At 51.7% G+C, this 14,909-nt stretch overlaps 1 protein-coding gene across 1 annotated transcript in view; it reads left to right on the top strand.

Moving 5' to 3' along the window:
• LOC107113544 (leucine-rich glioma-inactivated protein 1-like) overlaps positions 1–14,909 on the top strand; it is a 31,174-nt gene that overhangs the window by 437 nt on the left and 15,828 nt on the right. The window contains 7 exon segments of the mRNA XM_015414891.1: positions 1–183; positions 2,253–2,324; positions 5,038–5,109; positions 9,385–9,456; positions 10,888–10,959; positions 12,760–12,870; positions 12,872–12,924. Coding sequence (XP_015270377.1) covers positions 1–183; positions 2,253–2,324; positions 5,038–5,109; positions 9,385–9,456; positions 10,888–10,959; positions 12,760–12,870; positions 12,872–12,924 — 635 coding nt within the window.

Below are 14,909 nucleotides of genomic sequence, written 5' to 3'. Positions count from 1 at the left end.
CCTGGGGCTCGGCGGGGCCGGCGCGCCGCTGCTCCTGCTGCTCCTGCTGCTGGCCGGGCCGGGGGCCGGCCGAAAGCCCTCGCGGAGGAAATGCGCGATCCGCTGCTCGTGCACCAAAGACGCGGCGCTCTGCGAAGGGGCCGAGGAGATCCCCAAGGAGCTGCCCCCGAAGCTGGTCTCCCTGTAAGAGCCCCCCCCCCCGCCTCCTTCTTTTCCCCTTCCTGCGTGGTTGGTTGCGGTGGGCGATAAGGGGTGAACGGTCGGGGGTTGGCGCGCAGGGATGCCAGCCTCCGGGTGGGACCACCTGGGGATCCCCCGGAATGACAGCTCCTCTCCCGACCTCAGAGGTCAGTTCCCCTGGAAGACAATGGATGCTTTGCACCCCACCGTGCCTCCCCAGGCTCCATCCCCAAACCTCCAGGTGATTCCTAACCTGGATCTGGGAGCCCCCCCCATCCTTCCCCCCCACACACCGTCAGTGGCCAGGAGGGACCTGGCGACCCTAGCTGGTGGGGAGTAGTTAAGAGGTAGGGTGGTTGCACTGGGGGTAAGTTGAGAGTGGTTCTGGTTGGAGCTGGGCTTGAGGTTGCCTTGGATTGGGGGTGTCGGGAGTGGAAGCTCTGATCCCGTCCTCCCTTCTGTCTTGCAGCGATGGAGACTCTCAGTTCTGAGAGGTTTCTGTAAGGCCCTAGAGATCGGCATCCCTGGATAGTCCTCAGTGGTTCCCCCCCACACACACACAAGTAGTAGTAGACACAGAGGCTGAGCCGCCACCACCCCTGGAATGGAACCCAGAAATCCCTTCCCTGCCTCCCTCTCCATGTAATCCTCACCTCTGTCCAACAGCCAGGGCCGGCTCACTCACTAGGCGAACTAGGCGATCGCCTAGAGTGGGCTGGCCCTTAGGGGCGCCAAACTGCACCCGGCCCCGTACTCTGGGAGTTTCTTGATTATTTGTGTTTTTCATTCTTCCTAAAATGCATTTATTTTTGAGAAATGGTGGGCGCACGGGGGGGGGGGCAGCAGAAGGGATCCTCGCCTAGGGGGCAAAATAAGCTGGGGCCAGCCCTGCCAACAGCCCTGTAGGCAATGGCTGAGAGGCAGGTATGACGGAACCGAGAGGGGCTGCCACCCTGACCTGGACAGGATAGGCCAGCCCAATCTCATCAGATCTCAGCAGCTAAGCAGGGTCGGCCCTGGTCAGTATTGGGAAGGGAGGCCACCAAGGAACACCAGGGTCATGACACAGAGGTAGGCAATGGCAAAGTTCCTCTGAACGTCTCTTGCCTTGAAAACCCCACAGCAGGGCCGGCTCGCTCACTAGGCGAACTAGGCGTTCGCCTAGAGCGTACCGGCCCTTAGGGGTGCCAACCAAAAGCCCCCCCGCCATTGCATTTCCATGGCTGGGTGACCCCTGCCACTACTGCCCGCTGCCTCTTTGGCTGGCTAACTTCTCCCTGCCTGTCCCCTCAGCTTCCCAGTGGAGTGCGAGCGTTTCTCCTCCTCCTCGCGGCCAGGGACTGGCAGCTGCAGCAGGAGCAACAGCAGCAGGGCCAGGGGAGCAACTTGACCACCACCGCCTCTTTGGCCAGCTAACTTCTCAGAAGGAGGAGCAGTAGCACGGGGAGGGGGGGGAGAAGGGGAAATTGGTGGGCGCATGGGGGGGGCACCAGAAGGAATCCTCGCCTAGGGTGCAAAATAAGCTGAGGCCGGCCCTGCCCCACGGAGTCACTGTAGGTCAGCTGTGACTTAATGGCAGGCGGGAAAAGAGGGGTTGCCTGCCTCTTGTCCAAAGGGCTATGAGGCAACATGCGCTGTACCCCTGGAGGGACCCCTGGGTCAATGCTTCTTGCCTCTCTCTGGCTGATAGGCCATTCCAGAGCATGCAGATGAGATCCCTAGAAGAGAGCCTAGAAAGAGGCTTTGGAAAGCCATGTTGTGCTCCGGGTAGGGCTGGAGATACCTGTGGGCGGATTGCTGTTGGTTTACCTGGAGATGCTACAGGAAGGAAGAGGTAGACTGGTTAAAACAGGGCTAAAAATGGCTCCGAAATGGGATGGCTGGATCTGTGGTCTGATTTGGGAAGCGCAGCTGCCATCCTGGATGGTCCTCGAGTGTCTCCAGTCTGGGAAGCAGTGAGCCAGGTGCTAATGGCTCTGGTCCTCCTGTCCCTTCGGGGGGGGGGGGTGCTGCTGCTGATGTGCCTGTCAAGCTGACCCTAGTTCACACCCGGCTCCCCCCTCTCTCTGCAGGTCTCTCATTCGCTCAGGATTCACCGAGATCTTGGAGGGCAGCTTTCACCACGTGCCGACGATTCAGCTGCTGTAAGTGCCCTCAGGGTTGCATGCGCCGGGGCGTGCGTCTGGAGGGGTCTGCCACAGGTTGTGGAGGTGGTGTGTTGGAACTGGCTTTTGGCTGACCCATTTGTCTATCCGTGTGTCTAGCCTGAGTGTGAGAATTCCCTTTAGTGAGCCGTCGGTATGCGTTTCACCAGCGTGAGTGTGTGCAAAAGGAATGTGGGCAGGCTGGCGACCATTCTGATATGCATAGACCATGGGCGATGCGGCATCTAGCATTCGCTCCACATCTCCTCAACTGGGAGGAAGAAGTGCAGCTTGAAACCACATTCGAAGACCCCGGGGCAATGCCATACTGACTGCAAAGTCACCCCTGAATGGCCACAAATCTATACAGAAGGTACCATAAAACCCAACGATCAAGGGAAGCGAAAGCGGCATGCAGTGTGAGGGGTGCCATAAAACCCGATGGTCAAAGGAAGTGAAAGCAGCATGCAATGCAGAGGGGAATTTCTGTTCCAATGTGGGTTTGGTAAAACAATGGAGGGGGAATCCAATGCCGAATCAGCCCACCTGTCCTGCCCTCTGCATCCAAGTACCCTTATCAACGATGCAGATGAACCTTTACAGGTTCTTCCTTGGGAACATGCAGTCGGGAGCTTCTTGGTGCCTCATTTGCTTGGAGAATTGGTGGGGCCTGTATGCCAAAGAGCAGCCTTCTATAGGCAAATGAAACTGGCGCATTTTCACCGGCACTAATTAGCCTGAGCCCCATTCTGTCATCTGTGAATCAGTAAGACTAATCCACCAAGAGGAATAGCCAAGATGAGGAGCAAGTCATTAGAAGGAGAAGAGATTGGATTTATACCCCGCCCTTCACTTGGAGTCTCAGAGCAGCTTACAAACTCCTTTCCCTTCCCCTCCCCACAACAGACACCCTGTGAGGTGGGTGGGGCTGACAGAACTCTCAGAGTCTCAGAGCGGCTTACAAACTCCTTTCCCTTCCCCTCCCCACAACAGACACCCTGTGAGGTGGGTGGGGCTAAGAGAACTCTGACACAAACTGCTCTTTTTCAAGGACAGCTGTGCCAGAGCTTGTGACTGACCCAAGGTCACATCAGCAGGTGCAAGTGGAGGAGTGGGGAATCAAACCTGGCTCTCCCAGATTAGAGTCCGCGCACTTAACCACTACACCAAACTGGCTCTTATAACCCCATCCCTATTCACTGGCATGACGGAAGTAATTGGATTCTTGGGCATGTGCCGTGGCTCAGTGGTAGAGCTTCCACTTGGCATGCAGAAAGTCCACAGTTCAATCCCCAGGATCTCCAGAAAGTAGGTGATGGGAAAGACCTCAGTCTGAGACCCTGGAGAGCCGATGCCAGTCGGCGTCAACAAGACTGACTTTGATGGACCAAGGGTCTGATTCAGTAAAAGGCAGCTTCGTGTGCTGTCTGAAGACATGCAGGTGATGGGGAAGATGCTACCTGAGACTCTGAAGGACCACTCAAGTCACGACTGACCTTGATAGACCCCCTGAGGCCATGGCTCAGTGGTAGCATAGCTGCTTGGCATGCAGAAGGTCCCAGATCCAGTCCCTGGCATCTCCAGTTAAAAAGGACCAGGTAGTTGTTGATGGGAAAGACCTCCACCTGAGACCCTGGAGAGCCACAACCAGTCTGGGTAAACCACACTGACTTTGATGAACCAATGGTCTCATTTAGCTTCATGTATTCAGAGAGAGGTCCTGGTGCGAATGCCTTTCATGAATTGTGGATCTGGGAACCCCCTTGTTTGGCATGTACTGGTTGGAATGGTTTATGCACACATACTCAGCAGGCTATGCTCAAAGGTACTCTTTTCCTGCATGGCGTACTCCAAGGCTGATCCCTGGAGTGGAAAAACAGGACCTGAAAGTCTGGTTTGAACCCTGCTGCACTCTGCCTAATGGTTAGGCTGTAGATTCCCGGGACATACCATTGCAATTGAGGGGTGACTGACTGGTTCCGTCTCTTCCTGGTATCGTAGACCTGTCTGCAGGCATCCCAAAATCTCAAGGCCAATGGGAGAGGTGCCTACAGATACACCTCAACACAGTCCGGATAGCAAACCTTGAAGTATTCATACATTTATTTATTTATTTACACATTTTATTGAGTTTTGAAAAAGATACAAGCATGACAAGAATACCTCAACTGCAGAGTTGTTACATAATGTAACAACTCTGTAGTATAACTGAGGGCAGAGAACCTTCTAGTAGTTTAAAAGGAAAGACCGGTAGTGACTACATTTATTTGCTTGAGTTGTAGTCCGTCTTTCTCGTGGAGACACAAGGGGGATTACAGAACGAGAAGCCAATACAATAAAAACACAGCGTAAAGCAAATGACAAGCAAATGGAAACAGCATAATACAGACAATAAGCAGTGAGCTTAAAAAAAAAACCTGCCTAAATTTTTCAGACATTAGAATTAGAATCCTGTTTACTTTATTTTAACAATGCCATTTGGGCCCGTTCCATTTTGCCACAACTAGATCTCCTGTATTAAAGCAGTACTTTATCTGTAGGCAATAGCTGTAGTCATGGGGGAATTGTAAAGCACGTGTCGGTGTGTGAGGGAATCATGTTCCCCTTGGGGGCTGTTTCTCCCAATCCCACCCCAGACTTGACTGCTTCCCTCCGCTCTTCTCTGAGTCTGACTTGCCTGCTTTTCTCTTTCCCCCTCACCCCCCACCCCCAGATTGCTCACTTACAACTCCTTGGACCAGATTGGGGACAATGCCTTCGATGGACTTGTACACCTGGAATATCTGTAAGTGTGCAAAGTTGTCAGGGCAGTGCGGGCGGGGAGGGGGCGTGGGCCGAGCATGCCGCCTGTGGGACTATGTGTGCGGGAGTGCAGGAGAAAGCCTTGAAAGATCATGAGATGAATTTTATGGACTAGTGTGGAAAGAGACGATGATGTTCAGAGGCCATTTGAATCCATGTCAAAGCTGGCAAGTCAACTTTTTTGAGGGAAACCCTTTTGCCGATTAGACATTTGGCTATCGCCGATTAAGCATCCTTTCAGCTGGAATACATTTGCCCTGAAGCTTTGGAAGGAAGGGCTTACACAGGCCTCTGTCGCTGTCTCTCTGTCTGGAAACATCTCAGAGTTGCACAGACGAAAGACTCTTGCTGAGCTTCTTCTTTTGCAGCCTGACCACAGTCAGGAGAAACTGCCCTGGTGGAATCCCCTTGTATAGGTGTGATAAGTAAAGCCACCAGAACTCTGGGCCAGCTTGGCGTACTGGTTACAGTGTGCTGGCCTCCGATCCCTGGGAGCCAGGTTTGAATCCGCACTCTGCCATGGAAGCTTATTGAATGACCTTGGTGACCCCCCCTCTCTCTTATTGTCTCTCAGCCTAGACTGCCTCACAGGGTTGTTGTGAGAATCAGCAGAGGATGGGATACTGATGTTTTACACTGCGTTGGCCTCCCACTGTGGGAATAGGCAGGCTATTGATAAATACATTGACATACTGTATTTACTCGAAAGGAAGGCTACCCTTAATGAAAGATGAACAGCCAGCCACCCACCCCGAAAAAATGTTATACACAAAAAAATTATTACTGGGGCCCTTGCCTGGATAGCCCAGGCAAGCCCGATCTCATCAGATCTCGGAAGCTATACAGGGTCGACCCTGGCAAGTACTTGGAAGGGAGATCTCCAAGGAATACCAGGGCCTGGACGCAGAGGCAGGCAATAGTAAACCACCTCTCTGAAATGTTGAAGCCTCTCTAGGGGTTGCCAGAAGTCAGCCATGACTTCCAGGCATACACACATACTGCAAAATAGATTTTTAAAAAAATTACTGGGGATAACTGCAGATTGTATGCGAATGGAAGATGTTCCCTCCCCCCCTTTCGATGGCATACTCTGAAAAAAATATACAGCGCAATCCTATGCAGAGTTACTCCCTTCTAAATCAATTTTGTTCAATAGGCTCAGAAGGGTGTAACCCCTGACAGGATTGTGCTGTTAGTCTTGCATTCTTGCTTTTGAGTAAAATATCGTAATATGATCATGGACCTTCTGGTGGTCTGTTAATATCCAGATTCTGTCCTCTGGTGAGTTATGAACATTAATTAACATAGATTTGTCTTGCTTTTTCACCTGCCTGGTCCCCAGAGGCTCAGGGATTGTGAAAGTTTGGGAGAACATCCCCATCACAGGGCCGAGCAATCCACAGTCCGTTGTGGATGATTGATTCCTGTTTCTAAATATAGGCCTGCTGCCTAGTGAGTCAGTGCAGCTAGTTCCAATCCGACATGTCAGATCTGCCAGCTAAGCACTGGGACTATATTTCTTCCAGGATTTTATTAATCTATTTTGTTTTGTTGCTTCCTTTCTATCCTGTTCATTAGAGAAAGGTCTACATGGCTTTCAGTCATATTTTTCCTTAATTCACTTCAAAAAGGATGTGGACAGAATGGAGTGGGTGAAGAAGAGAGCGACGAGGACGATCGGGGGCCTGGAGGCCAAGCCTTACGAGGAAAGGCTGAGGGATCTGGGGAATGTTCAGTCTAGAGAAGAGGAGGTTGAGGGGGGACATGATGGCTCTATTGAAGTATTTGAAAGGCTGTCACTTTAGAGGGGGGCAGGGAGCTGTTCCTGTTGGCAGCAGAGGAGAGGACTCGCAATGATGGGTTTAAATTAAGGGCGGGAAGGTACCGGCTGGAGTTTAGGAAAACCTTTTTGACAGTAAGAGTTGTGCAGCCATGGAATCAGCTGCCTGGGGAGGCGGTGAGCTCCCCCTCACTGGCAGTCTTTAAGCAGGGGCTGGACGAACAATTGTCAGGGATGCTCTAGGCTGATCCTGCATTGACCAGGGGGTTGGACTAGATGGCCTGTCTGGCCCCTTCCAGCTCTGTGATTCTATGGTCCCACCAAGCAGTCTCCCAAGTAGAGGTTTGCGAGGGTTAATGCGAACAGCCTTCAGACCATTCTCTGGGGGTTGCACAAAAAGGATTCCTTAGCACCATTGACTGGTGACCAGGAAAAGAAGCCAGGGCAGGTCCATGTGAGCCTGGTCTACTTAGTTATTTTGAAGACTGGGCCAGGTCCACTTATGCAGAAGAGGATAACCATCAGGGCCATCCTAAGGACACTTTCCTGGGAGGAAGCCTCACTGAACAGACCTGAATAGGATTCTGAGTAGACCTGGTAGCGCTCCAAGATGAGGAAAGGGTTGGAGCACCTTTCCTATGCATTCACTTAAGAGTCGGGCCTTTTCATTTAGGAGAAAAGTCAGCTAAGGGAGGTAATGATGACAAAGGTTTATAACAGGGGTCATTTCCTGCAGGAGCGCACAGGAGCGGAGCTCTGGCAGTAAAGCGCCCAGGGGGCGGGCACATGCAACAAGCCCCACCCCCTGCTCCCAGCAGCCTCAGGCCATGAGGAGCAAGAAGCCTCTTTCTTTCTTTCTTTCTTTCTTTCTTTCTTTCTTTCTTTCTTTCTTTCTTTCTTTCTTTCTTTCTTTCTTTCTTTCTTCTTTCTTTCTCTCTCTCTTTCTTCTTACCTTCTTCCCCCTCCTTCTCTCCCCTATTTACTTTCTTTGTTTCTGGTTTCTCTCCACCTTTCTCTTCCTCCTCCCTGCCTGCACAGATCGGCAAGCCGACCCCCCCCCCAGCTAGCAATCCAAAACAGTCCAGTGGCACCTTTAAGGCCAAGGTTTATCCAGGCACAAGCTCTCCCTCCTCTGCGAGAACAGATCTGCGCGTCCCCCCCCCCCAATAGCTAGCAATCCAGAACAGTCCAGTGGAGCCTGAGTGGTGGGTGTTGCCTTCTGACACACTTCTGGTGATGTCATGGGGTGTGGCATATGCAAATAAGTTATGCCAATGAGTTATGCGAATGAGCTCCTGCACCTCTTTTTCTACGAAATGACCCCTGGTTTATAAGATCATGCATGGGCTGGAGAAAACGGACAGAACTTTTTCTCCCTCTCTCCCAGAGTACTAGAACGCAGAGGCACCTGATCAGGTTGATGACCAATAGGTTCAAGGTGGACAAAAGGAAATGTTTCTTCACTAGAATCCATGGAAAGTGGACATAAGCTATGGCTGCTAGAGTAGACTGCTTTAAAAAGGGGGTTAATGAGAGGAATACCGATGGTTGTGAAAGAATGTGATGAAAGGGAATGTTTAATTTAATCACAGTTTAGATTGTTTTGGTTTTATTTTAATCAAAATGTTCTTGCAGGTGCTGGGAATTCTCTGTTCCTTACCGTCCTGTCCTCCAATCAGGAGAGGGAATGTTAAAACCATTTGCCTGCACTGTACCAGCCATGCTTTCCTGGCTCTCTTGGCAAATGTGAAATGTAACTGAGTTCCTCACTGTAAGGAAAACGTAGGCCCCGGTCACACAGGCCGGATATCGCGGGGGGGAGGCGTGGCTGTTTGCCCCGCAGCGAAATAACGCATGACTGCGCGATCAGGCGTTCCCTCGCGGTCCCGTCAAGGTCCCGTGGTTAGGGGGGAGGTGCCGATCACACGACGCGCCAAAGAAGCGACGTGGCACGGCAAACGGGGTTGTTTGGGTTTTTTTAACCTGAAGTATGCGCATGCCCCGTTGGATGCCTGTGCGCATCCCTGCAGACTTCGGGGGGGGGGAACCTTTTCGCAATGGGGCATGGGCGGGCGCCGGATGCCACTGGAAACACGATCAGACACCCGCCCTTGCCCCACGGTTTCCGGAAACTAGTACCTCCGAGGTACTAGTTTTTTACCGCGCGTCTTCCGCGGGAAGCCTCGGGTGAGCCACGGGAGCTCGACGCTTCCCAGATGTGGCGGTGAGATCGCGCCCGGAAAATCCGCCTATCTTCCGTCCCTCTAGCGTGGCTAATGCTCCGTGTGACCAGGGCCGTAGATCCTCTTGGCCTTATAGGTGAAACTTTTCAGGCTTTTATGATGATCTCCCGCAAGCCAAGAGAGGAGTCCCATCATTAAACTTCTTGAACTGACAATAGCGTTTCCCCTTTCATGGCCTCTCCTCTGCTCATCATTAACCTGGTTGTGGCTTAAGAGATCTTCTCTCTCCTGACAGGTTCATCGAGCACAATAGACTGGACATGATCTCCAAGAATGCGCTCCAAGGCCTAAAGAGTCTTCTCCATCTGTGAGTGGCTTGGGGATACCTTCCCCATCCCCAGCATACACCCTACGCCTAACACACACCGCCGGCAATCCCAGTTCCTCCAAACACTGCATCCGGCAACCCAACACTACCTTATTCTCCTGGTTCTCCATGCCACCATGCCAGTTTGGTGTAGTGGTTAAGAGTGGCGGACTCTCATCTGAAGAACTGGGTTTGAGTCCCCACTCCTCCACATGCAGCCAGCTGAGTGGCCTTGGGTCAGTCACAGCTCTCTCAGAGCTTTCTCAGCCCCACCCACCTCACAAGGTATCTGTTGTGGGGAGAGGAAGGGAAGGCGATTGTAAGTCACTACAAGACTCCTTCTGGTAGTGAAGGGTGGGGTACAAATCCAGTAGGTCCCGCTACTGAAACCGCTTTTTGAAATAAGATTCCCTGACAAAGAAAAATAACATATCAGAGAGAAGATTAAATTGAAACCCTTCTCTCTGGTTTTCTACGTAGAGGGAATTGGGGGGGGATACATGGAGGGTTGCCGGCTCCAGATGGGGAATTTCCTGGAGATTTGAGGGGGCGGAGTCTGGGGAGGGTGGGGTTTGGAGGGGAAGGACCCCATCAGGGTATATGGCCATAGACTCCATACTCCAAAGTCGTCATTTTCTCCAGGGAAGCTGACCTCTGCGGTCTGAAGATCAGCTGTCATTCCACGAGATCTCCAGGCCCTGCCTGGAAGGTGGCATCCCTAGTACACAAAAGAGCATTCTATTCTCTCGAGACCCCACTGGCTGTTTGAAGCCACTGATACGTCCCCTCAGTGAAAACGAGGCTTTAGTCAAACATATACACTTATCCACACCTGGTGTAGTGGTTAAGTGTGCAGACTCTAACCTGGGAGAACCGGGTTTGATTCCCCACTCCTCCACTTGCACCCGCTGATGTGACCTTGGGTCAGTCACAAGCTCTGGCACAGCTGTCCTTGAAAAAGAGCAGTTTGTGTCAGAGCTCTCTCAGCCCCCCCCCCCTCACAGGGTGTATGTTGTGGGGAGGGGAAGGGAAAGGAGTTTGTAAGCCGCTCTGAGACTCCAAGTGAAGGGCGGGGTATAAATCCAATCTCCTCATCATCATCATCCTAACATTCACAATTAGGGTTGCCAACTCTGGGTTGGGAAATTCCTGGAGATTTTGGGGGGTAAATCCTGTGGAGGGGAAGGATTTCTGCGGGGTGTACTGCATAGTGTCCACCCTCCAAAGCAGCTATTTTATCCTGGGGGATTGATCTCTGTACTCTACAGATCCTTAGTAATTCTAGGAGATCTCCAGTCTCCACCTGGAGATAGGCAGCCCACTTTACGGTGCCCCCTCCCAAGCCACTGAAACCTCTGACTGCTCTCAGGCCAGTGAATCCCACTGCGTCCACTGCTTCCCTCATAAGCTTGTTCCTCTTCTTTCTTGCAGGAGCTTGGCTAATAATAACCTGCAGACCTTACCGAGGCATCTCTTCCGAGGCCTGAATGCTTTGACCACAGTGTGAGTTTGAGAGAAAGGGAGGGAATGGGGCTGGGGGCTCATGGACGTGGGTAAAGGGGGATGTAGCCACTCGGCGTTCACTCAGCTGCTCTTCAGAGTTACAGTCAAACAACAAATAGTTTATTGCAGAAGGGGGAAATAAGCGGTTATTCGATAATATGGGGAGAACTAAATTCACTCCATTCAGCATGAGCATCAATGTACATTTAGTGATTGTGGATATATCAGCTCAAGGGGTCACAGTTAATTCAAAATAGTGTCAGCTTAGGCAGAGCTATGACGGAGCACAAATCTTGTCTTCCTAAGGCCCCAGTATCACTAACAGGCACCTCTACTTGATCGCTGTTTCTTTGTTTTGCTGTCAAACACCCCGAATAATCTGCTTTCAATCCACTTTCAGTGCACTTTCCAACTGGATTTTAGAACTGGCAAAATCCAGTTGGGAAGGGCGTTGAAAGTGGATTATTTAGTGTGTGTGACCACAGCCACAGTTGACTTGTGGTGTCCTCTGCTGGAGTTTTTAAGGCAAGAGACATTCAGCGGTTGTTTGGCGTTGCTTGCCTCTGGATCCGACCCTGGTGTTCCTTGTTGGTCTCCCATCCAAATACTAGCCAGGGCCGACCCTGTTTAGCTTTCAAGATCAGACGGGATTGGTTTTGCCTGGGCTATCCAGGAGGTCAGGGAGATCTCTGTTAAAAGAGGGTGGGAAAGATCTTCCTCTGCTAAAGGCCCTAGATGGACCAATGGTCTGTTGTGATATTAGGTAGCTCATGTCCAATTACAAAAGAAGGCAAGAGCTGAACAAAGAAGGAACCAAACTAATAAGTTTCATGGCCCTACGCCCCTAATAATGAAATCCGCCAGTAGAGGGGAATACAGATGTGATGATGAAATCAGGGAGCAGAGGGGAATACAAATGTAATGATGAAATCAGGGAGCAGAGGGGAATACAAATGTAATGATGAAATCAGGGAGCAGAGGGGAATACAAATGTAATGATGAAATCAGGGAGCAGAGGGGAATACAAATGTAATGATGAAATCAGGGAGCAGAGAATACAAATGTAACGATGATATCAGGGTGCAGAGGGGAATACAAATGTAATGATGAAATCAGCCTGCAGTAGGGTTGCCAGGTTCCCCCCCCTGACACTGGAGGGGGGCGGGGGTAGGGTTGCCAGATAGGATTGCCAGTCCCCGGGTCCTGGTGGGGATTCCTTGGTTTTTGGGGCTTCCGCTTGCCGCCAGCCAGCTGGCCGTCGGAGGAAACCCCATCCCTAAACCGCAACATTGCTGTGCAACATCCCCAATTTAATGATGTCACCCAGAAGTGACATCATCGTGCTGGGCATCACGTGGCAGCACTCTGGTTTGAGGGCAAGTCTCTACGGTTTGAAGCCGGTTTTACCACAGAGTCTTGCCCAAAAAACAGAGTGTCACCGCACAACATCCCCAACATGATGACATCACTTCTTGGTGATGTCATCGCATCAGGGACATCCTGGAACGCCCCCCTCCCATCATGATAATTCCAGGTTCCTGCCAGTAAGAGGGGGTGATTTGGGGGTGGGGGGGAGCACCTGAAACCAGGGAACCCCTGCCTGTACGGGGGGTGGGGGTGGTCTGGCAACCCTATTAGGTGGTGAGACTGTTGGGTGGTCAGGGTCCCCCAGGCACCAAGCTGGGTGCATGTGCCCCTGCTGTCTGTTGACTAGGACCACCCCTCCGTGGGCCCAGATTTGCAACAGGATTCACCTTGGGCTGATCTCGTACTGTGACAAGCTGCTTTCTTACACGGCAGGGATTTGCGGGGAAACGCCTTCCACTGTGACTGTAAACTGAAATGGCTGGTGGAGTGGGTGAGCTACACGAATGCCGTGGTGGAGCCAATAGAGTGTCGGGCGCCCATTGAACCGCACCAATCTTGCCGAACTGCGCCCGGAGGGCTTCAACTGCATCACCACCGGTATCTCTTGTCAGTCTTTGTGCTTCTCTCACTTGGTCTCTCAGCTTACCTAAGCCCTGAAGACCCTTCTCTTTCAGTTCTTCCCATTTGTAAAAATTTCCCACGATCCCGGTCTCCCCTCTTCCCTTCCCACCATCTTTCTTTATCTTAAGGAACTCAGTGCCAGCTGGGCAGGCCAATGCGCAATCTCAGGAGAGAGGTGACTTATGCCAGAAAATAGGTTGCCATCCCCCTGAGAGGGCCAGGGGTTCCCATGATTTCAGGGGCCCCAATCTGTCTCTGGCCAGCTGGCCGGCAGGGGGAGCCCCACCCCCGAAGAGCCCCACTGCGCCCAATGTGCCCAGCATTGCACCAGGCACATTGCACGGGGGCGATCTAGCATTTGGCTAAAAGCTCTATGGTGTCCATAGAGTTTTTGGCCCACTGTTAGAGCATCCCTGGCATGACGTGCCTGGCGCAATGGCATCACTCCTGGGTGATGTCATTGAGGCGAGGGCACTTCGCGTGTGCACCAGAAGTTCCTGGGCAGCAGGACGGAGCCCTCCGCAGGCAGTAGGTAGGCACCTGGCAACCCTACCAGATGTTACAGCGAGGACAGCTAGACTCCCGGGTGCCATTTTAAAAATAAGCGTTGCATGTACAGTGTACTGCATAGTTTGTTCCTCAGTCTATGACCTCATTCTGTATAAGGGTTGCCAGCTCTGAGTTGGGAAATACCTGGAGAGTTTGGGGGCTGAGCCTAGGAAATGTGGGGTGTGGGGAGGGGAGTGACTAGGGTTGCCCAGTCCCCCCTGGTCACTGATGGGGCTTGGGGGTTGGATTGGTAGATCCATATTGGGACGCTCCTGGAGTTTTGGGGATGGAGCCTGGGGAGGACAGGGACCTCAGTGGGCAACAACGCCATAGAGTCCCCCCTCCAAAGCATCCATTTTCTCCAGGGGAACTGATCTCTGTAGTCTGGAGATGAGCTGTTTACCTGGGGGATCCCCATGTTCCACCTGGAGGCTGGCATCCCTAGGAGGGACCTCAGCAGAGTATAGTCCCATAGAGTCCACCCTCCAAATCAGCCATATTCTCCAGGGGAACCGAAGCTGGTCATCTGGAGATTAACTGTAGTAGTGGGAGATCTCCAGGTGCCACCTTAAACCCTGTTCTGAATGATGGCAAGATGGGCTTCCAGCCTCTTGTCAAAGCACTCTCCAACACTGAAGACGCTGGAAAACCAGACATCACTTTGAATGTTGTTTCCACCGAGTCTTGCTCACCATAGTCTTGTTTTATGTCCCCTTGGTCAGTTCAGTGAATGAGGCTCTTCAGTCCTCTTATGTTATGCTGCAGAAGAGAAAACGCTCAGTGCACTTAGGGGGGGAAAAATATTAAAACTCTGCATTGAAATGTTCGGTGCCAAGAAAAATCTGGCTCCCGTGTCTCCTATAAATTATGCAAATTCTGGGAAAAATGCATATATTGCCTTCATGTCATTCATTAGTTTTGTTTTTGCGAGTCATCAAGAGAGACAATGAGATATGCAAACCACTGAATCTCTCTGACTAGTCAGAATTTCTGCGGAGCCCACCTTCCCATGAGGCACTGTTACCCAAAGGGGCTGTCTCCTTTTATTTTGGGGGGAATTAACAAAGAAGATAGAGCTTTGTGAGAGGAGCGTAACTGCATAGATCTCCACCAAAGTTTATGGGGATTTTTCCTTTAGAGAAGCTCTCAAAAATAAACTAGGCTGTAGCTTAACCAAATAGGAGCTGCGGTGGCTCAAGTGGTAAAGACGCTGAACTGCAGGCTGTGGAAGGTCGGTAGTTCAGCAGTTCAAGACCCGGGTGCCGCATGACGGAGTGAGCTCCCATCTCTAGTTCCAGCTCCTGCCAACCTAGCAGTTCGAAAGCAAGAAATTGCAAGTAGATAAATAGGTACCACTTCGGTGGGAAGGTAACAGCGTTCCGTGCACCTTGGTGTTTAGTCATGCCGGCCAC

The sequence above is a fragment of the Gekko japonicus genome, unplaced genomic scaffold, assembly GCF_001447785.1.
Source record: "Gekko japonicus isolate JY-2015 unplaced genomic scaffold, Gekko_japonicus_V1.1 scaffold2514, whole genome shotgun sequence".
In the NCBI taxonomy this organism is placed as follows: domain Eukaryota; kingdom Metazoa; phylum Chordata; class Lepidosauria; order Squamata; family Gekkonidae; genus Gekko; species Gekko japonicus.
This window is presented reverse-complemented; position numbering and strand designations above follow the sequence as displayed.